Source organism: Elgaria multicarinata, chromosome 9 (assembly GCF_023053635.1).
Source record: "Elgaria multicarinata webbii isolate HBS135686 ecotype San Diego chromosome 9, rElgMul1.1.pri, whole genome shotgun sequence".
Classification (NCBI taxonomy): Eukaryota; Metazoa; Chordata; class Lepidosauria; order Squamata; family Anguidae; genus Elgaria; species Elgaria multicarinata.
The window spans coordinates 78,113,205-78,134,894 of NC_086179.1; the positions used below are offsets into that span (position 1 = coordinate 78,113,205).

At 37.7% G+C, this 21,690-nt stretch overlaps 1 protein-coding gene across 4 annotated transcripts in view; it reads right to left on the reverse strand.

Annotated features, from left to right (window-relative positions):
* Nucleotides 1-7,617: 7,617 nt before the first annotated feature.
* CPNE8 (copine 8) overlaps nucleotides 7,618-21,690 on the reverse strand; it is a 66,692-nt gene continuing 52,619 nt past the window's right edge. For 3 of the 4 annotated variants that reach the window (XM_063134137.1, XM_063134136.1, XM_063134139.1), the window contains 8 exons: nucleotides 21,256-21,317; nucleotides 19,979-20,025; nucleotides 17,181-17,362; nucleotides 16,230-16,357; nucleotides 13,380-13,482; nucleotides 12,816-12,873; nucleotides 10,700-10,773; nucleotides 7,618-9,364 (listed from right to left, as the gene is read on the reverse strand). In XM_063134137.1, the coding sequence (XP_062990207.1) occupies nucleotides 9,176-9,364; nucleotides 10,700-10,773; nucleotides 12,816-12,873; nucleotides 13,380-13,482; nucleotides 16,230-16,357; nucleotides 17,181-17,362; nucleotides 19,979-20,025; nucleotides 21,256-21,317 (843 nt within the window). In that variant the 3' untranslated portion in view covers nucleotides 7,618-9,175. Of the gene's footprint in view, nucleotides 9,365-10,699; nucleotides 10,774-12,815; nucleotides 12,874-13,379; nucleotides 13,483-16,229; nucleotides 16,358-17,180; nucleotides 17,363-19,978; nucleotides 20,026-21,255; nucleotides 21,318-21,690 lie in introns of those variants that run through there. The other variant, XM_063134138.1, reaches the window with a different exon arrangement.

A 21,690-nucleotide genomic window follows, 5' to 3' on the forward strand; every position in this document is an offset into this window, starting at 1 on the left:
CTCAGAGCTGTGGCTGTCAGTGTCTTGAACTGGCAGCTACTTCCCCCTCCCCCGGGCACGTCCCCCTATTGCTGGTAAAAGACAGATATAGCCTTTTAAAAAAAGTTCTTCTTGTTGTTTATTGAGCAACACTGCTGCTTTTAATTCCACCCCTCCTTTGTTTATTGATTGATTTATTCCATTTTATATGCATTACTGGCTTATCCTTGGCTCACTTCCTTATGCCCCCAGAAATGCCAGCTGCATGCCTGCCTGCCTTCCCTCCCTCCTCCCCTGCCCACCTCGCAGGGATGTTGTGTGTGGGGTGCCCGATTTTCAAAAATTCGCCAAAAATCAGGGGATGATGGGATTGCTTTGAAACTTGGCATGCGTGTGTATATCCCCATGAGGTGTCATGGTGCCAAACATGAGGTTTCTAACTTGAACAGAAAAAAAGTTGTATAATTTTTTAGCTTTCAATGCAAGCCTATGGGGGGGGGGGGAAACGGAGCTCCGGATCCGGATCCGGAGCTCCGGGCGGAGCGGAGCGGAAGTGGGCGGAGCGGGGGCGGGGCGGAGCGGCCCGATCCGGAAAATGGCGGATCTGCAAGTGAAGCGGAGCGGGGGGTCTGTGCACACCCCTAGGCTCTACATTAGTATTATAGGCTGATTTTAAGGGAATGCAACTTTGAGTCTGTAAAGCAGGGTGGGCAACCAAAGCAGGGTGGGGTTATTTGGTCCACTCTCTGTGGGCCAAATAACATCAAAAGGGGCTACTTTCCTGGCATAATTTGGTTCCTGGTGGGTGCATTGGAAGTATGATCCTCTTGGCACATCCACCAGGAACAGGCTTTGCTGTGCCTGCTCTGTGCCTTCTCACACCGGGGAGATGAAGCTGTTCATTTGATCTTCAGCAGGCATGACAAAAAGATGGTCCTCCCAGCACATCCCCTTGGGAACTGGCTTTGATGCCCATGGGCCTCCTCCCATTGGCCAGAGGTTGCCATCCCCTGGTGTAAAGGCATCCTACAATATGTATACAAATGGCAGAATTTCACATATTACATTTCATCAGGTGTACACCCAAGTTTGCCTGTTTGTACATCTAAATTGTAATGTGTGAATATGGCAAGTGTGTGTGTGTGTGTGTGTGTGTGTGTGTGTGAGAGAGAGAGAGAGAGAGAGAGAGAGAGAGAGAGAGAGAGAAGAATATGAGATTGACCCCAGCTCCCTGGTGTGAACATTCAGTACAATTTATATACATGTGTGAAATGGCTCGAGAATTACAATGTATCCCCCCCCCCCAAATAAAATAAAAATATAGCAATGTATTTGCCCTATTGTCAGTACTAAGGGATGTGCGTACAGACAAAACTCAAGCTCACCAACATTCACCAAATTTCACCTTGAGGCTCATTCCATCTCATGTCTGTATCAGATTACAAGCTTTCCCCCCCCCCACATGAAAACCCCTTATTTTTCTACATATTTTGCGCTCTCATCCATATGATCTCATGTAGTTACAGACTACATATGCATTTATGTAGCATATGATCAAATAATTAAGCCAGGCTAGAAGGGGAAAAACATTTTAGAGATGGAAAACACCAGTGGAAATTAAAGATTCTAAATATTACTGTTTTCTGCTAACCTAAGTCAAGCAAAAAGATAAATACCGAGAGCCCATGATAATAATTTGGTAGGTTGGACACATCCTTTAAAATAACTAGGTGGTCAGGGGCCACCCTAAATTCCACCTGTGATACGATCATCTTGTTACTCAGCTTATTCCTTCTCAGTCGGAAGGCTTTCAATTACATGGCACTATTTTTCTGTTAAACAAGTATAGCTCCTTCCTTTGACAAACTCAGTCAATAAATATCTTTGTGTAATCTGCCATCTGCAAAAATTGCTCTGTATTTATCGTTGGTCTATTATGGATGTTTTCCTCCACCAACAATGCAAAAATATAGTAACTTGCACATCTGGCACAGATTTATGACTTCAGAAGGAACAGCAAAATTATGGTTTCTATAAGAGGAAGTAACTGAATGTTCACGGGAAGAATGGAAGATGAAGAGAGAAGGCAAGGGAAGGTGACAGTATGCAAGCACAAGGCTTGTGCCTATAGTACCAAACTACAGCCTGGCATGATGTGTCAACCATCCCAGTGTATTACATCATCTCCTGCCCTGTCAGCTCAACTCCAGTTATGTCCAAAACACATCACTGCTATTCAGCATTTTGTCTAAGCCCTGCCTAGGAACACGACTTTGGGACTCACTGTAGGGTAAGAGTATAGTTTGCCTCATGCTCAGGACGGCTTGGCATTTGATTTATTCTACTCGGCAAAAGGGCCAGTTTAACTATTGACAGCTTTTGCAAATTATATTTATAAATTAGATTACATGGTCCCAATGCAACTTGGGGGAGAGGGGTGGGGGGCAGCTAGTAATGAATTTGAAAACAAATCTAAGTACCACAAGCTAAGAGCCAAGTGTATACAGAAGTATGCTTTCATACCTGCATCCCTAAGATGCATGGGTAATCTCATGCATAGATGGGATTTACATGTGCAATTCTGTCTGAAGTGGCACAAATTTTAAATTCCTGCCTTCTTTCCCAATCCTAAACATATTTATGTAGATGTAAATCCCATGGATTTGAATGGAACTGAATGTCAAATTACATAAATTGAATAAAGAAGTGTGCAGATGACCCTCCCTTCTTACTGTGAAGTATGTGGGGCCATGATCCAGATTAGGACCACCACATAGACAAGGAAGGTTTAAATTTTCTCCCCATCCCCTTGTTTTCCAGAATTTCCCCCCACTCTGCACAGGGGCTAAAAAAGGAGTGGGGAGTTTTTGTTGACACCCACATTCACGGTGGGGTGAGTCAGAAAACACATACGGTAGTCCCAATCTAGATCAGGGCCCCGCATGCTTACTTTAGACTCTTAAAGTTTAGAGCGAAAGACAGTGAGCTGCACAGTACGTAGTTAATATACTGTATAGTTTTTGTGTGAATTGTGGGGTGAAACATTTACTTTGTTACTTGCAGTTTTGTACAACTGTTTTGTACAGTTATACGTAAACCTGTTCAGTTAATATTCTAGCAATGCGTTCACAACGCTCATCAATGAGATTCTACAAAGATCCATTTTAATTGGCTGTCCTTCGTGGTGAAAAAGTAGGCAAGGAAAAGTAGATATTTTCAGGCAGTCAGGAAAAAGTAAAACAAAGCAGGCAGAAAGGGATAGGGTTAGGGTACCTGTATCCTGTCCATAGCACTGGTTTCTGTATTTTGGCTGATTTCAACAATGAGATGTGGGACAGGGACGCAAAGGAGAGAATAAGCAGGTGGCTTTTGAGCTTGAGTGCTTTATCTTTTAATCCTGTCATCTTGTACTTGTCATTTTCTGCCCAGAGAAGACATACCACTGTTTCTGAAGTGAAAAAAGGAAACTATATATCGCAGGGAGTCAAAAAATCCAGGTTGAGTGATTAGGTTGCTTCTGAACAAACCTAACGAGAAGGGAGGAATGATTGAGATGAAGGATTAAGACAGAGCCTCAGATGGCAAAAGCATTCCCTCATGACCACCAGAGACATGGGCTTGAAAAGCAAAGCAAAACAAACAAAACAAAAAACCAGGTGAGTGCAGATGCTTCTGCAACTGAGTTGCATTGCCAGGGTTGCCTTAAAATAAAGAACGAAATATTCAATTATAAAATGTGTCCATTTCAAAAAGCCGTTCAACATTCTTTATCGCTATTCAAGCTTCCTTGAAGGCTGTTTGCAAGGTTGGCTCTACATTTATGCAGGGTGAAGTAGCTGCCTCAGGTAGCCAATTTAGGGTTGTCAGGGTGCCTTCTGTGTCCTGGACCCCCTGAGCAACTCCTTAAGAATCTCTGCTTCCTTAAGAGTGCCACCGTCATTCTTCTACCTTCCCCTTCCCAGTAACATGGGGTTTAGGCTGTAGATGTGGGGCAAGTGACACTCCAGACACTTGTGGCTTAACACAAGTTTACGAGTGAATTAAAACAAGCAAACTGCATCTTCGCGGAGGTGTTGTGAAAGGGCAGCGAAGTGTTATCGAATTCATTAATATTGTATTTTTACTGGCAGGGAGGAGGAAATGCAGGAATGGAGTTTAGGGCCAAACCTATCTAGTTATTATCTTAGGGTCTCAGTATTTAACCATTTACTTGTGTTACATGTATTTCAACTATAAAATCCATTCTACCTACCCCCAACAGCCCGTTTTCTAACATAAAGCTATTTTTTTTCCTCATTTTACAAAAGCTCAATTTCTTGATAATATGCTACATATAAACCTTGGTAAATCATTGTTCCTATTTTTGTCTTTGAGAGAGATGTTAGGGATCATATATATATATATATATATATATATATATATATATATATATATATTAGGCAGTTTGTTGTATGCAGGTTCAGCTCTTTCCCCTAATATTTTAATGGGTTGCTACATGTTATCTCTAGCATACATCATTTAAATGCATGCATATAAACACAGGCACTGTAGAATTCACTGTTTATCATTTTACATGCTGGTGAGACTCCATTTTGAACTGCTTAAAATATACTGTGGGACAATTGTGACTTTTCAGCATATCTTTAACCTAAGGAACATCTTGTTTTGTCTTTATAAACGGAACAGTATTGGCTATTACAGAGTAAACGAATACATCATACAGCAGAGAAAGAGTGGTCTTTAGCAATGTGTTTTATGGGGCAACATTTGGGAATTATTGTTTTGCATGAGAATAGGGGTATTACAACTGTGTCCTTATTTGTGAGATGTTGGTAAGTATACAATGGCAAGCCCTTATAGGCTGTTTTGGTGGGGATCTTTATAAAATCCTAAATAATTCTGTTCTACCACTGGTTAGTCTCTTTCTTTCTCCCTCTCTTTTTCAATACATATGACATCCATGTACCCATCCCTATTTTTGTGAATTAACTTGGTTACTTAGAATTGGCTGTCTGAACAAGTAACACCTGTTTACAGGCTACAACGACCCATCAGGGGGGGAAACTATGGGTTATCATGCATGGGTGGTTGTAGCAGGCCCACCTCTTTTGCTTTTAACCCACAGCTGGCTCCTTTATAGGTTGTGGAGCATGACGTGCAAACCCGGACCATTGGGTTGTGTAGGGGCTAAACAACCCAGCAGTCTGGGTTTGCATGTCACGCTCAGCAGGTGCCAATCATGGGTTGCTGAGTAAAAACAGAAGGGGCATGCATTCTGTAGGCAGTACGCCCACTCTCTCTCCTACTTGTGCACAACCTACCAGGTTTTTTAAAGTAATGGGTTGTTATGTGCAAAATGGAAACACTCAAGTTTCAGATTCACACCCATTTCCCCAGGGAGCCTTCAATGGCCAATACTCATTTTTCCTCAATTGCAGTTTACTCAGAATGCAATGTTGTTCTCATTTGTTCACTCAGAGACCAAGCATGCACACCACTTTGTTAATTCACTACTATATGACAGGTCAAAGTTGTTGTTTACATTATCCAGCACAGTGCAAGCCTGAACAATCGAAGTACCATCACTCTTAAAACTGATCAGGGTAATCTATACCCTTGCCCTCAGAAGGTATGACACATTCAACCTCTCTTTAAAGTTGCTTGCATGAACAAAGTTGTGCAACACAACATTGCTCCACAGCTACACGGAAATATACTGAGAAGTATCTGATTGCTTATGTGAATGTCCTTTAAAACATAGCCAATTGTTAAAATAATGTTGGCGTGAGTGTTTATGGGACTGTGAACTATTGAAAAATGATTTCATTGTTTGGTTCTCTTTGTAATACTTTGGATTTGATCTCTTTAATTTCAAAGCCTACGACATGATTAACAGAAATATGGTGAAAGCAGCTATCACAGCAAAAATCAATTGCGGAACTCTAATCTTTCCACTTGGAATCAGACACACTCAACTACCACGGCTCTTTTAAACAAAGCAAACTAAGACTATTTCATTTCACATATTTTATACCATATGTTATTAATGCCATGGCATCTTGGGATACAGATATTCTACTGAAATGTGCAGAAATCAGGGCCAATTCCTAAGCCTAGGTATAAAATGATGATATAGGAGCACTTTGCAGGCTGATGAATTAAGACAACTTATTTGACATGGAATTCAAATGCATCTTAACAATCCTATGGTCCCTGAGAGGGCATTGTAGGAAGCACAGGGCAATACAGATTCCCTGCTTTCATACGCCGCTTGTTATTGAAAGGGGTGGGATGGTGAGCAGAGAGAGGAAATGTTTTTAAAGTGGAATATTCCACCACAAGCCTCTGCTTGCAAGGCTTTGGACAGGTGAAGGACTCCAATTCCAGAGCTTTTCATCTAAATTCATTAAGAAGGCACATTGTTTTAACTGCTTTTACTGCTTTTAAATTATATATTGTTTTAACTTGGTTCATGGTTTAATTTGTTTTTAACTGTGCATATTTATTGTTTTATACTGTATGCTTTATATCTGTACGCCGCCCTGATATCTTAATGATATAGGGCAAGATAAAAATGTTTTAAATAAATAAATAAATAGCAGCAATCCTGTTGGACTGCACTCCAAGTGAAATAAACAATTATTAAATTATGTTAGAAAAGTTTGTGGAAGACTTTTTGCATCTTACAGTATACATCAAAATATCGTTCATCAGAGAAAAGATTCCAACTGACATGTTAGAAAATTGCCTTTTTGATTTTGATGTTGACACAAATGAGAAACAGGAGCACTTAAATTTACTTGACATGTAATCTGAGGCAACTCCTTTGGGAATCTTCTGAAGCAATAAAGACAAAAACTTTGCTGCATTATTTGATATTTAGAGACGATATATATTAACTTTGCTCTATTTCTTACTCAAGAGAATTTTTTTCAGTGATTGGCAAAACTCTGTGGTCCTGCTTTCTGTTAATGAACTGGTTCACATGTAATGACAAACCATTGTTTAATTAAACAAGGTTTGTTGAATAGTGGTTTGTCATGTGTGAACCTGAAACTATGCATTAAGTATGGGTTGTTTACCATGAGCAACCCATGAAGAGAACCCATTGTTTGTTGTTGGATTGTGAACTGTGGGTTGTTTAACGCATGAGTGGTTATGTGGGAACCCAGAATTGTGGGCTGTTCATGGATTATTTCACCAGGCTACAGAAGCAGCAGGCAAGAGTGGTAAAAAAAAACCCAGTCTCTTTATATCCCAGTATTGCAGTGGCAATTGGGATACAGGGACAGAGTAGGCGAAAGAAAATAAACAATCCAGGAAATGAAAAAACAAACCATGGCTTGTTCAACAATCATCAGACAAACCCTGGGCAAGGTAACAAACCATGGTTTAAATAAACCATAGGTTAGCATTAAACGTGAACCAGGCCAATGTCTTTTCCATGGACTGGCTTATTCTGAAAAGTGCTGAAACAATCCAAGTTTTTGAAATACTTACCAACCCTACCAAAATAAACTCGACAGCTCTCTCAGTTTTGCAGATTCAATATTTGCAGTAGGAGTTGCTAATTTGGCTAAACTGATTGGAGCTCACCTCAATGGTTATAAAATTCAGAAAAGCAATTTCCAATATGAGAATATTTTAAGGACCTTTAATATATTTAAAAATGGAAGATTCTGTATTACATAGGATTATACGCCATTGATGTCATTTATATATGTTTTTCCAGAAAAAACCCGTTCATGCTTAAAAAATGCACCTTAATTTAATACTGTTCATTATAACATATATAGTAATAAAGGAAGTAGTAAACAGGTTATGTGCCAAAAAAGAGAGCTACACGTTACAAGGCAATTACACTTTTGACACAAAAGTAAAACATCTTTTTCCAGTATCTGAAGGCAATTCACAATCATTTCCAAGGTATTTGTGAGATTTAAGGCCATTTGTTCTAATTAAAAGTTTTAACACAAATACTCACAAAAATGTGAATTTCTTGTAAAAACTGTACATGCAAAAACATTTGATAATTAGGATAAGAACAAGCATATCATAAAATACTTGAGTAGTTCTATACACAAAGTTGTGCACAAAGCAACGTAGCTGTGCAATTTTAACCCAGTTAATAGGTTACCACTTGTGTGCCCTATATGTTAGTGTGACTAACAGCCAGTTCAAAATGAACCAGCATCCCTTTGAATGGACAATCTAGACAAACCTCACAGCAACTGTCAATTTGCATAAGAGCTTTAAATCACTCAGAATAAAAGATTCACCTGCAGAAAGCAATATAATGCCAAAGCTCTACTGTTGTTATGCAGGATACTCTACAGATTTCACACATTACATCAGCTAAACTATAGGACTCAAAAGTTATTTGATGCAGCCATTTCCTAGAATTGAACCGTTGTTGTTGTTGTTGTTGTTGTTATTGTTGTTGTTGTTGAAATTTATTATGCCAGCATAATCAGTCTTAAAAAATGTAAACACAAGTTATTTCAGGATCTGGAATATCTTGCAAAAATACATATTCTTACAGTATTCACATCTTGGAAGCTTATTCTCAAATGTGTCAGATGAATTCTTTACTGAGCACTTGAGTGAGGTGTTTCCATTATCAAGATCTATGAATGAATTTGTCCCCCTGCTATCCACTGTTAGTTTTGCATTCACATTTTCCTGGACAATCATTCAAAGAGATATTGCTTCTCTTGTGGATTTTACTATTGCAAGATAGACAATTCAATATTCCAAATTCTTAAGATTAAGAACAATTATTAAAAAAGTCGTTCAATTTGAAAAGTAGTAACATGTAAACATTGATACAGAAGAATTGCATTCACATCATATGTACATATTAAATCAGGAAAGACAAGGACTTCTGAGTAGAACCCGTGACTTGTGCTTTCTCTCCAAACACATGACAACAGTAGCTTTTTTCTGTTAGAAACAAAATAAAACTTAGAAACAAACATCACCATTTTATTTTGCTCCTTGTTGCGCATGCAACCAGACTGAACATTTTGGTATATGAAGCTAACTTATTTTGCTCCAAAGCCCACCAGAAGCTCCACTGCTTACAAAGAGGGACCCTGGGCCTCAGCTTATTGGCTCTTTAAAGTGCACCACTGTACTGGAGCATTTTCTTAGCAGCGCTCAATAGTTTGTGAAAAGCATTAAGTATTTGGCCTGCTCATATCTGAGTCTGCACTACATGAATAGGTGGTGTGTATGGAGGAGGTGCAGGAGATGGCTTGATTCCTCTGACCCTCATATAGGAAAGAAATTGGTCTGGGATCTCAGCTAAGACATCTCTAGCAAGTCTGGCCATACTTAATACGTGGTTTCCACTTCTGTCAATGTAATCTCGAAATGGTACAAACTGAAATGAAATGGAAAAAAAAAGGTTCAGCATTGCTACTGTGGTATCATACAGAAAGAAAATTAAAGCCTCGTCATAAAATATCACTTATTTAAAAAGACAAATATTATTACAGGTCTTTTGCAGATATAGGTTGCATCCAATGTTAATCTAATTTAAGCCCTTTCTACTCTAAGTGGGACTAACATTGGATACAACTCATGATATTATATTTGTATTTTTAGACTGCTTTTCTGCTGGAGATCTTCTAACAAATAATCATAAATAAATCACCACAGTACTATATTAAAACACACTGAAAATATACAAAAAAGCAAATACAGAGCAGTAAATATTAAAATCACAGCAGCAAAATATCAAAACTGCAAACCAGGAAACATTTACTACCAAAGTTCTGATGAAATAAAACTGTTTTCACTGGGGTTCAGAATACCTATAAAGGGAGAAGGGAGCCGAGTCTTCCGGGGGGGGGGGGAGTTTCAAAGCCTATGGGGCTGCTACTAAAAGGACCCTGGATTTTGTCACCACCAAATGTTTCTCTGATGATGGTGGGACATAATAATAATAATAATAATAATAATAATAATAATAATAATAATAATTATTATTATTATTTCATCCCACCCTTTAGCCAAAAAAAGGCTATCAAGGTGGCTTACAAAAATATTTAAGACTGGCCACAGGCTTACAATCTAAAACACCTGACACAAAAGGAAAGGGGATGGGGAGGGAGGAAGAAAAAAAAGAAGCAAATTCAGGCACTAGATTTTGTTATATCTGTTAGCTGTCTTAACTATTAGCACAGATAGAAAAAAAAATTAAATAGATTTTCGATAGGATACCTATGTTTGATAAGCTGGACCAAGGCTTTTCTACAATTGCCTTTCCCTGCGTTGTGACAATCTGTGGATAAATTGGGATTTAAACCACTTTTTAAAAAATCTCTTGATGTTTGATTTTGGTATGCCTGTTTTTTACCCTCGATATTCGAAGGTGACAATTAGAACACCAAACAATGTAAGTGACTGAAAGCTCATCTTTATTTTATAATCCTACAAGGTTGTATACTCTTAGAAGGGTGTGTGGCTGTGAGGAGGCATGACTATACTTCTGAATTTGCCACTACTCTATTGCACTTGAGTAAAAAAAGCTTTAGGATTGGACAACTCAGAAACCATTCTTTCTGGCTCCATCAGATCCCTTCCGAAGAATTGTCTTTAATCCTGATTTTCTTATTCAAGCATTAGTACAATGTATGCTAAGCTCTGAGGTACACACACAAACGCACACACACACACTAAAGAGATCTGCTAGGCAGAAGTACTTTCTTCTCACCTGAACAATATCCCTTTCTGCATATACTCCTCTTGAGGATACTCTTATTTCATCACCATCCAATTCTTCCATAGCTTAAAAAAAAATGTTATATTACAGTTTGGATTGCATATAGTTACATAGTTTTGTTATTAAATTGGCTTAATCATAATATTTGTTGAACTATCAACAAGCAGTTAGGACCGTAGATTCTATCAGACAATTCACCTGCACTGTTGGAAAATATGATCCTTGTACCATTCACAAGCATAAGTTTGTGAATTAAGTGATTTTGATACTAATTTTACATACTTGGTAGTGAGGTTGAAATATAACGACTTGCTCAAGACCAGCAGAAAGTTGGCAGCAGAAAGAGAAGAGGGGAAAAACCACCTTTTAGGGTTTTGTTTTTTAAAACAAACATGCCCATCTTTTCCTTTTCTCTTATGATTAAAAAAAGTTGTCAACAAAAACAAAATGATGAGTAGTGCAGTTACCAAGAGCAACAGGCTAGGATAGTACTTAACCCTGCTATCTACAAGGGTGTGCCATTCTGAACATTTGTTAGTATTATAGATCTACTGCCAATTCCACAATTATTCTTAACATCATCCATTTTAAAAATGCAACCAATAATTAACCAAAGCCATTATATACAGACATAAGTAATATATTACATGATTGTTATTTTATTGCACCACATTTCCTTTGTTTTCAGTTAAATATGGCACAGCATAAATTTACAAAACTAAGCTTTAACATCTAAATTCACAAACTCATAAAAAGAATCAGAGATCAAGTATTCAAGGCCAATGATTAATTTTAGTAACAAGATAATCTAGCAACATCTATTTTATCTCTTTGTATAAAAGCTATGCCAAGAAATAATGATCCAAACTTTCAACTAGCTTCCTTCAAGCAAAACATACCTATTCACCTTTCCAATATTGCTTTGGGCGCTGTCTAGAACCTAATTATTTGTATATTACAGCTTACTAAATAAAGAGCTTAAAAGACTGTTAGTACTGTGTTGCCATTACAGGGCAGAAACTTTTCAATCCAATCCACTGTATTATGGTATTTTATTTGGTTTGCAACACAATACTTAGCTGCAATGCAATAAGCAGCACAACACTATGAGAGAAGGTTCAGTAAAAGCAGAAGTGCACTGCTTCACCTTGCATGTATGAATGAGGAGGACATCTTGCCACTCCTTCATGTCCTAGTTACATCCACGTTAGCGTTAGACTAAACATGCAGTTTGGGTTTGACCATGAAACTTCAACTGGTATAAAATGCTACTGAAAGGTTGTTGGCTGGGGTTTGGTGCTCAGAACATATTATTTCCATCTTGTTTGATTCACACTGTTTGGTTACTGGTTTGTTCTGGTCTGAAGATGCTGATTTTGAACTATAAATCACTAAAGTTTAGAGTTTAAACATGTGCTCCATTTAACATCTGAAGCCTTGCTCCAGCTTCCATTGCCGAATGAGAAACAGTGGGCAGCCATCAGAAATAGAACCTTTTCATAATGGCACTCAGCCATCAGGAATAGGACCTTTTCATACTGGCACTCACTCTATGGAATGACCTCCCCTGGGAGGTTTGTGTTTGACCAAAACCATGGCTGTTCCTGAAGTCTTTTAGCAGATTATGTGTTTGAGGTTTTGGTTATTTTAGTGATGTTACCTCCATGAAAGATATTATTTTATTATTTGGTATATTATTTTATTTATTTTTATTTATTTATTACATTTTTATACTGCCCAATAGCTGAAGCTCTCTGGGCAGTTCACAAAAATTAAAATCATGAAGAGCATAAAAACTACCAACAATTTAAAAACACAAATACAAAATACAATATAAAAATACAATATATGATTTTTGTAATTTTATTTGGATTTGCTTTTATTAATAATATAATAATTACAATATTTATTTTATTGTATTATGCTTATTCTTTGAGCTGCTATGAGTTCACTTTGCAAAGAAAAGCAGGATCTAAGTTTATAATTAAATAAATACAAATAAATGTACAGAAGTGACATTTTGCCAGTTTTGTGAACTGGCTCCAAATTCCACTGATATCTAATGAAACATTTCCCCCAAAAAACATTCTAAAACATGAATGCTCACCATCAAATTCTGCTGGTCCAACTCCCACTATTATTATTGACATTGGAAGCTTTGCAGCCTTCAAAAGAGGAAGAAACAGGTATTACTACATTAAAGTGGTTCTAAAATGTACATTTTTTATATGCCTGGAGATTCCAAAGAGCTACATATAGCATGTTGGAAAAAATAGCTAAAAATAAATTATTTGTTTTATTTTCTTCAACTTCTGCATGACTTAACTTAGAATTAATTGGTCAAAGCACACAGAAGATTCTTTCAGGTCTTCTTTCCCACCCCTCTCCGTGTGTGTGTGTGTGTGTGTAATAAAGTGGCACACTGTTGAAAATAGCAGAAATGGTCAGAGTATTCAAATATAAAGGAGAAGGATATGAAAATGTGTGTGAAAATGTGTGTGAAGGAGGTGGCCAAGGAGATGAGTACATGACCAGTTGAAAATACAGACCTTCATTCTAAGTATTGAAAGTTTGGCTTTTGAATCATGTTGGAATCAGCCTTTATAACTTAATAGTTCTATCTTAAAAAATACATTTGTTTAATCCACTGTCACATTTAAACACAACTTACATTCACTATAGACTCCTTTGCTTGAGCCATGTCAGAAATGACCCCATCTGTAACAATGAGAAGAACAAAATACTGGGAGCCATCTTTAACTGAGGCAGCATACCTAAAAAACAAAACACAACACACAATCAATATTTTAATATCAGAAAATAAAACCTTTAGAATGCATTTAACCCTCTATTATTAATTATTCCTCACAACCTAACTTTTTCCAAAAAGCCTTGAAACCTTGTTCCTAAATATGCATAACTATTGTTGCTCACAAATCTCCTGTCACTCCCTCCGCACCCAACTGTATACCCTTGCCACCCTGGAGATTTTTTTAATTTTTATTTGGCTTAGGAAACTCTGTACAGCCAATGTATACTAGTGAAGCTATAGAAATGATATGAGTAATTAATACAGCATTTGTTTTGTTCTAGAAAAGATAATTGTTCCCAGGACTCTCCCACACTAGAGGCCTTCAAGAGGCAGCTGGACAATCATCTGTCGGGGATGCTTTAGGGTGGATTCCTGCATTGAGCAGGGGGTTGGAAGGGGCCTTGTAGACCCCTTCCAACTCTGCTATTCTATGATTCTATGAAATCCTCCTTTAGAAAGCACTTTCTATGAACAATCACATCTTTACTTACTTATTTATATTGAAATATGTGGATTCAAAAATTAAACTCTTCTCAGGCAGGAATCCCATACCCACTTAGCTGGAAATAAGGTCCAATGGATTCAATGGGACTTCTAAAAGTTTATGTATAAAATTGCCCATCAGGTACATGCCCACCTACAATGGCAGTCTAACAGAAGAGATGGTCTGTGGACATCCACATCTACTTCACTGAGAGAATGAGATCCACTTCTCTTGTGACGGGGCAAGACACGTATTAACAGTACCTCAGTATCATTTTTTTTAAGCAGCAAAGCATGTTTGGGAGGTAAAATTTAGAGAGAAGTGGTAGAACGAAGAAGGGATACCTAATCCTTTGCCCACTACTATTTTTGGCTGCAAATTGCACACCCTTCCACTGTAGCTTTTCCTCCTGTTGGACTAAACTGTTGGACCACATTTAGAATCCTGCAGGACCAAAACCCAGGGTGGTGGTAGCGGTGAAATATGATTTGGAGCAAAGAAACAGGCAATGAAAATATTAAGTACTCCCTTCTCTCTCCCACTGCTTTCCCCCTTCCTAAACATGGTTACTTAAAAACAAACTCATTGGAGCAAAACATGTATTGCTGCATAGCTGATGAAACAACATGAAGTTGATGTCATGATTTTTTTTAGAGAAACCTATTTTGCTAAAGGTCACCAATAAGAAACTGCAGTTTGGAAATCTCAAAGAAAAACTGATTCAATTTTATGGGGCCGGGGGGGGAGGGGACTATTTAATGTCTTGGTCCCGCCAAAACGCTCCTCAGCTTTAGAGGTTTCCCGAATCAAGGCTCCGCACAGGCACAGAGCCCATATGTGTGATGCACAGAAACCACAAAGAAGAAGCTGAGTTTCCTCTAGATTAAAAGACAGATCAGAATCTACTGGTGGATTTGACTGACTTTGCAGTAGATTGGCAAGAGTAGTAGTAACAACTAAAAGCCTCTCTTTCTTTGCTGAAACATGGAGTGTGGGGAGATGGATTTTTGTGGGGAAAGGCTGAAAAAACAAACAAACACCAAAACTGATTCAACAAGTCTGAAGTCGGGCAGACTTCAGACTTGTTGAATCAGTTTTGGTGTTTGATTGTTTTTTATAAGATCCCCTAGGTCAACAATCATAGACAAGTGTTTGTAATTAAAGAATTGTAAAAGTTGTTGTTGAATATATGCTCAGCCCAAGAATTTTGTTCCTTACCGGAACTGAGCTCTCAGCCTTTTCCCACAAAAATCCATCTCCCCACACTCCATGTTTCAATTCTGTAAATTCTGATGATTAGGAACATGACCATAAGTAGTACTGTACAAAGAAGGAACCTGCTTTTTCAAAGTAGCATCTCACTGCTGAAGAGATTAAGGGCTCATCTATACCAAGCAGAATATTCCACTATGAAAGTGGTATGAAAGCGGTATATAAAAGGCCGGAGTCACACTACTGCTTTATAATGGTATTGAAGTGCACTGACAACTGTTGGGGCCCATTCAAACATACCATATACCGCTTTCATACCACTTTCATAGTGTGATACGCTGCTTGGTGTAGATGTGTCCTGGGCCCCAACAGTTGTCAGTGCACTTCAGTACCACTATAAAGCAGTAGTGTGGCTCCTGCCTTTTATATACCGCTTTCATACCACTTTCATAGTAGAATATCCTGCTTGGTGTAGATGAGCCCTAAGAAAATAGCCACCAGTTGAGATATTTCAACTTTAAAAAGTCTGAAATCTAGTCAACATACAAAATCTGCTCTTTATCTGCTTCTGAGGTTCAAGAAAATATGTTTCATATTCATGAAAAACTAACTCCATTTTAGGAAGGTCTTATCAGTGCTTCGAGAATAAAAATAGAATGTTTGCACATGTTATACTTCAACTGGTTCTTGATTCAACCAGTTTGTACTGTGAATATTAAACTATCACTAGTTAGAATGATCATAAGAACTACAAATGCCTCTCTTTCATTTATATTTTTCATTAATAGTTAAATATTCTCATGAATAGCAAAGATGCTTAAATTAATCCTCTTGTAAAAACATCCAATGTGACACACAAAGGCTGAAGAAACTGCATAACAGGGCAGAGTGTTAGCACTTACTGCAGAAGAAAGATGTAATTGTACCTTTCTCATCCTTCCTTGAATATAATTATATTGGCAATATAAGGTCACTGAACTGGATTTTCCCAGAATAGCTGCCATAATCATTACCTTGCTACATGATTAATAACAGGAGCAAAATTTGTTGGTCCATAAAGCTGTACGGATTTTAGACTCATGTAGTATGCTTCCATTACACCATCTATTCCACTGCAATAAGGATTTTGAGGGTTTCCGTTCTATAAGTAAAAATAGGAATAAAGTATTAACTATTGTGAAAGTTATGGAATACCGTGTATATATAGTCCACACTCTATAGTTGCAGGAAAAAATGTAAAATTACACAAAGTGTAATACATGAAATGTTGCTTGATGAGAATTGTACAGTTGCACATTTTGGAAGAAATGGCATTGGTTCCTTTCGACTTTAATATTTTCAATTCTTCATAGAGACTATAGGATGCTCTTCTGTGTTCAGAGGCCTTCCACTCAACCAGTGGGGCATAGCAAATTCTAAACATCAACCTTGGATGCTGCTTATTTCACCTTAACCAGTCCAGTCCATCTTGTACAACTAATACAATTCGTGTGACAAGACTGTTTTAATATTTCATTTATACTAATGGTTAAAACAAAAATCATGTATGGTATTTTACATTTTTTTAGCTACTGCTAATGTTATTTCTTTAAGCTAGGAGCATTTATTATGAATACTTAAACAAAGAACCAACAGTGTTGTGAACACTTTTAACTCATTGCTCAAAGAGTTTGAGGACCATGTAGACAGGCTTACAAATAAGTGCCCTTTTTGGAAACTAGTAAACGTCTTCAAGTTGAGTAGTTGTTAAAATGAAGTATGAAGATTTCAAGGGTTCACCTCCTATTTCCTTGCTACATGATTAAAATTTAAAATATACTGCAAGAAAAAAGGGCAGAATTGTTTGCAATAGTACTAAAAATAAATGAATGATTTTAAGCATCTGCAGAAGAACAAAAAATATACGAGGAACACAAGTGAGTAGGTTGTTGTTGTATTTTAAAGATGATATATCAATTTCTTACCAAGGCAAATTCATGAGATATTCTTCCATCCGGAGGCAGTTTTGCACCAAAACCTAGAGCTGGAAACATTTTGTCACTATCATAGTCTTGAATGATTTCACCTACTGCCTTTAGTGCCATGGCGTAAGAATTTAGCTGGTATGGGTTCATATAATGGAGTGAAGTTGGATGTGCAGGGTTACCTGTGGAAACAAAAAAACTTTATTTAGTAGGCTTTACCAGGACACAAATTTCAGTGGGGCATTAGACCTGTAAGTGGGGTTCCAAACTAGCTCAAGTCTTAACTATGAATTTGAAATGCAGTGTATCATGATGAATTTAGATTTATGTATTTTGCTCCAAATATTTTTTAAATCAGCATTTAATTTAGGTAAATGATGGGCCAAAATCCAGAAAGCTCCTGGCTTGCACAAGAATTTGCAGATGCTTAGTATGGCTTTTTGAAGTGCAGCCCTTCAAAACTGCATTACCAATTGCTCTGTTTCTTTAAAAGTGATATTACATCTGGAATGAAGAATTGCTGTTAAATAAACAGGGGGGTGGGGAGAAAAAGAATAAGCTAGAAATCCTGCTTAGAACAACACGTCTGCATTTGGACATCACAGGAAAATATGGTTTAGCAAGATATGAACAAACCTAGACTCCCCATGGGCTTCCCCTCCCCACTCATCTTTCTATGATTCTAGGATGAGAAGTTCAGGAGTTTCTGCTTCTTCTTTTGATTAACTACAGGTTGCTATGTTGGTCCAAAGCCAGCAAAGTGTGGTCTACCTTGATCACAGCTGGTTTCAAACAAATGCAGGTTGCTTACCTGTAACTGTAGTTCTTCGAGTGGTCATCTATGCATTCACACATATGGGCTTTGCGCCTGTGCAGAGACCAAACTGGAACCTTCTATAGCTACGTGAAACGTTTTAGGCGGGAACCCCTCCCCCACGCTACTGCGCATGTCTCTGGGGTTCCCGCCCTTACCTCAGTTTATAGGAGTCCGACATTGTGGCCCCATAAACATGAGTGAATATATAATTATTTCAATTACACATGCTACCACAGATAATAAATGTACCAAACATATACCCTGTATGTCACCAAGTGGGGATGGTGGGTGGGTTGTGTGAATGCATAGATGACCACTCGAAGAACTACAGTTACAGGTAAGCAACCTGCATTTCTTCATCGTGGTCTCTATGAATCACACATATGGGCGAGTAGCAAGGTGACATACCTTGGAGGTGGGTTGGTGCATCATCTTAGGACCTCAGAGAGCACTGTCCTCCCAAAGGAGCAGTCCTGCCTTGCACGGATGTCCAAACTGTAGTGTTTTACAAACGTGGATGGAGTGGACCACGTTGCAGCTCTACAAACATCTGATAGGGAGACACCTCTGCTGAAAGCAACAGACGTTGCTATAGCCCTTGTAGAGTGGGCTGTCACAGGCTGTTTCAACTCTAATTTTGAGAGAGCGTAAGCCAATTCAATAGTTTCTACGATCCAGCGTGATAAACGCTGGCATGACACAGGTATGGTTCTCCATAACAAACAAATAGCTGATTTGTTTTCCTAAAGTTCTCAGTCCTGGCCTTGTAAAAGGCAAGAGCCCTTCTTACGTCAAGTGTGTGCATTGACGCATCCAGTGGTGTTGCAGGATTCGGGAAGAAGGCTGGTAATAAGATGTGTTGAGAGAGGTGAAAGGTTGACCCCAGGGACATGTGCAGTAGCGTGGGGGAGGGGTTCCCGCCTAAAATGTTTCACGTAGCTATAGAAGGTTCCGGTTTGGTCTCTGCGCAGGCGCAAAGCCCATATGTGTGATACATAGAGACCACGATGAAGAACTACAATTTGAACTGTGGTCTACAAAGCTGACTTGTTTAAACGTTTTATATTATGTTTTTTATTATCTTGTATTAATTTCTGTGAACTGCCCAGACAGCATTGGCTATTGGGCAATAGAGCAATGAAATAAATGAAATTACAATGTCACTCTTTAAATAATAAAGATTGATTAAAGGTTCTTAAGTTCTCAGTAACTTTCCCTTCAGACCAGATTTTCCAAAACTAATCCATAAGTTTCCTCAGAAACAGGAGTAGTTGCTATATACCTGTCTTCCTCTGCCTCCAACTCATCTAGTTACTAGGATGACTCAGTTGTTTCAGAACTTAAAACATATTAGGTATAACTCGGTTTGCTCATAGCGTTATCATGGTTTGTGTTAAACTTACAAGTATAGCTTATTCACACAATAAATAGAAATCTACTGAGTTTATTTTTAAGTGTCTTTAATATAAAGGATCATTTTACGAACAAAGCAAATTATATAAAATACATTTTATGTTCCCAAAGTAAGGAAGTGACTTTAGATTGGTAAAGAGCACTAAAAGTAAGTATTGCACTTTTTCAATTTTTCCCAAAGTGTTCAGGTTTATTTTCACACACACACACAGCATAGAAAAATATGTGTGTTTTTTCCGCATGGCTTTAAAATTTCCAGAAATTTTACATCTCTAGCTTGCATCCCAATTTCTGTAGACAGTCATGCACACAGAATTTGATGGCCTTCCCCTTCCAGTAGGGGCTCCATCACGAAGGAAGAATCAACCGAAATTCCCTCCCCAGCTCCACATTAGCACAAGTGCCCTTCTGCTTAACATAGGAACCTTTGGTTTCAAGACATGGTAACTTATTTGCATTAGTCTGCCATAACAGGCCAAGCAAAAGTTAAAGAAATTGATTTTTTTTAAAAAAAAGAAACTGATACTGTGTGACTCCTCAATGTAATACAAAACAAACATACACTTACCATTTGAAGCTGTGAAATCAATAGCCACAGTGAAATTGATTTGAGTCCTATGAATGAAATTAAATAAATACAAAATGAATGTGGCTATATGAGGAATAAATCAAGAAAAACTAATAAAGTGCCACTTAGTAGTATATATATGGAGGTAACAAACATAGAATTATGAAATAGCATCCATCAATAATTAAAGCCATACAGGCATAAAGCTGCCTTTACAAGTATTATAAGCATTTATTATTAAATTGATATTTAAGAAAGTAACTTCTCTAATTCAATATGCTGGAATATCTTGAGCATCCCACAATTTAAAACGTACTTATAAATTTATTCAGCATACTGCAATGAAGAAGCTATAGTGTAACCATTTAAAAAGGGCTAATCCATGGAAATTATTTTTTTCTGAAGTAAACTGATTTGAAATATTATATAGTCATAAAATACACATGAATTTACAAATAAACACCACCTCTATTATGCGTGTACAATGATTGCTAGTTAGTCAATCAGGATCCCCCCGCAAGCTTCAACAGGGTAATACCTTTATTAGGATCACTTGAGAACCAAATTACATGCTATGTAAAATGAATTATCATATTTAATGTGTCTGGGTGTGTGTGTTTTTGTTTGTTGTTTGTTAAACATCAAACATGGGCTCCCCATGTTTACAACCTTTCTCCCTCCTGCAGTCCTGATGAAAATTGGTCCCGCCCAGCTACCATTTAAAACAGCTAAAAGCAATTAACAATATAAATAAAAAGACTAGATAAAACAACTAAATGAAGAAGTCCATCATATACTGTCAAATGCCTGGGAGTAGAGGAAAGTCTTAACCAGGCGCTGAAAAGTCGATAACATTGGCACCAGGCAGACCCAACTAGGGAGACCATTCCACAGTTGGGGGGGGGGGGCACCATTCAAAGGATCATCTCCCTTGTTTCCATCCTCCAAATCTCCCTTGGAGGAGGGCCTCAGATGGTGATCATAGTGTACTGATAGGTTTATATGGGGAGAGGCACTCTATTAGTTGTGTTATTTTAGGGTGACAAGGGCATGAAGTTGTAGATATAGAAGGGTTATACTAAATTGAGTACAAATTTCTACGATCTGATATATCTATAACAACATCTCTAGTGTAAAACATCCTTGGCAAGGAACAGTATAGATATTGATAAGTCTTGATACACACGTTTATTGTTCAAGATAAAATCTTAATGTTGCTATTATTGCTCTACTGCAAGTCACAATTCAGCAGAATTCTGGAGTAAAGCATCACTTACCCGCCTTTAATATAGTCAAGAAATGAAACTTCTGTTTCCATTAAGAAGGAAAGTAATGTTACCTGAGAGCAAGTGACACAGAACAAGTAATGAACACTACTTTTGAAAACAGGCCCAAATATAAACGCTTGTGTACAGTATTTTAGAATCTTGAGGAATTATTTAAAGCAGGGTGGATTGATTAAATCTTGGTGATTTAAATTAATGATTTAAATTAGCCCCCACCAAAAAGGTCATTTAATAAGCCGTTTTTAATCCACTTTGGGGGTTTTTTAAAGCATCATTTTTTATCTACCCTGCTATGTCTTTCTGTCTTAACTTTGTCCAACTCGACCAACATGTAAGCACAGAATAAACCTACCTAGACTATGTCTTTGCACACATTACTTCAAAGATACTGAAAGCCCAGAAATTTCAAGAAGCAAAAGCTGGTAG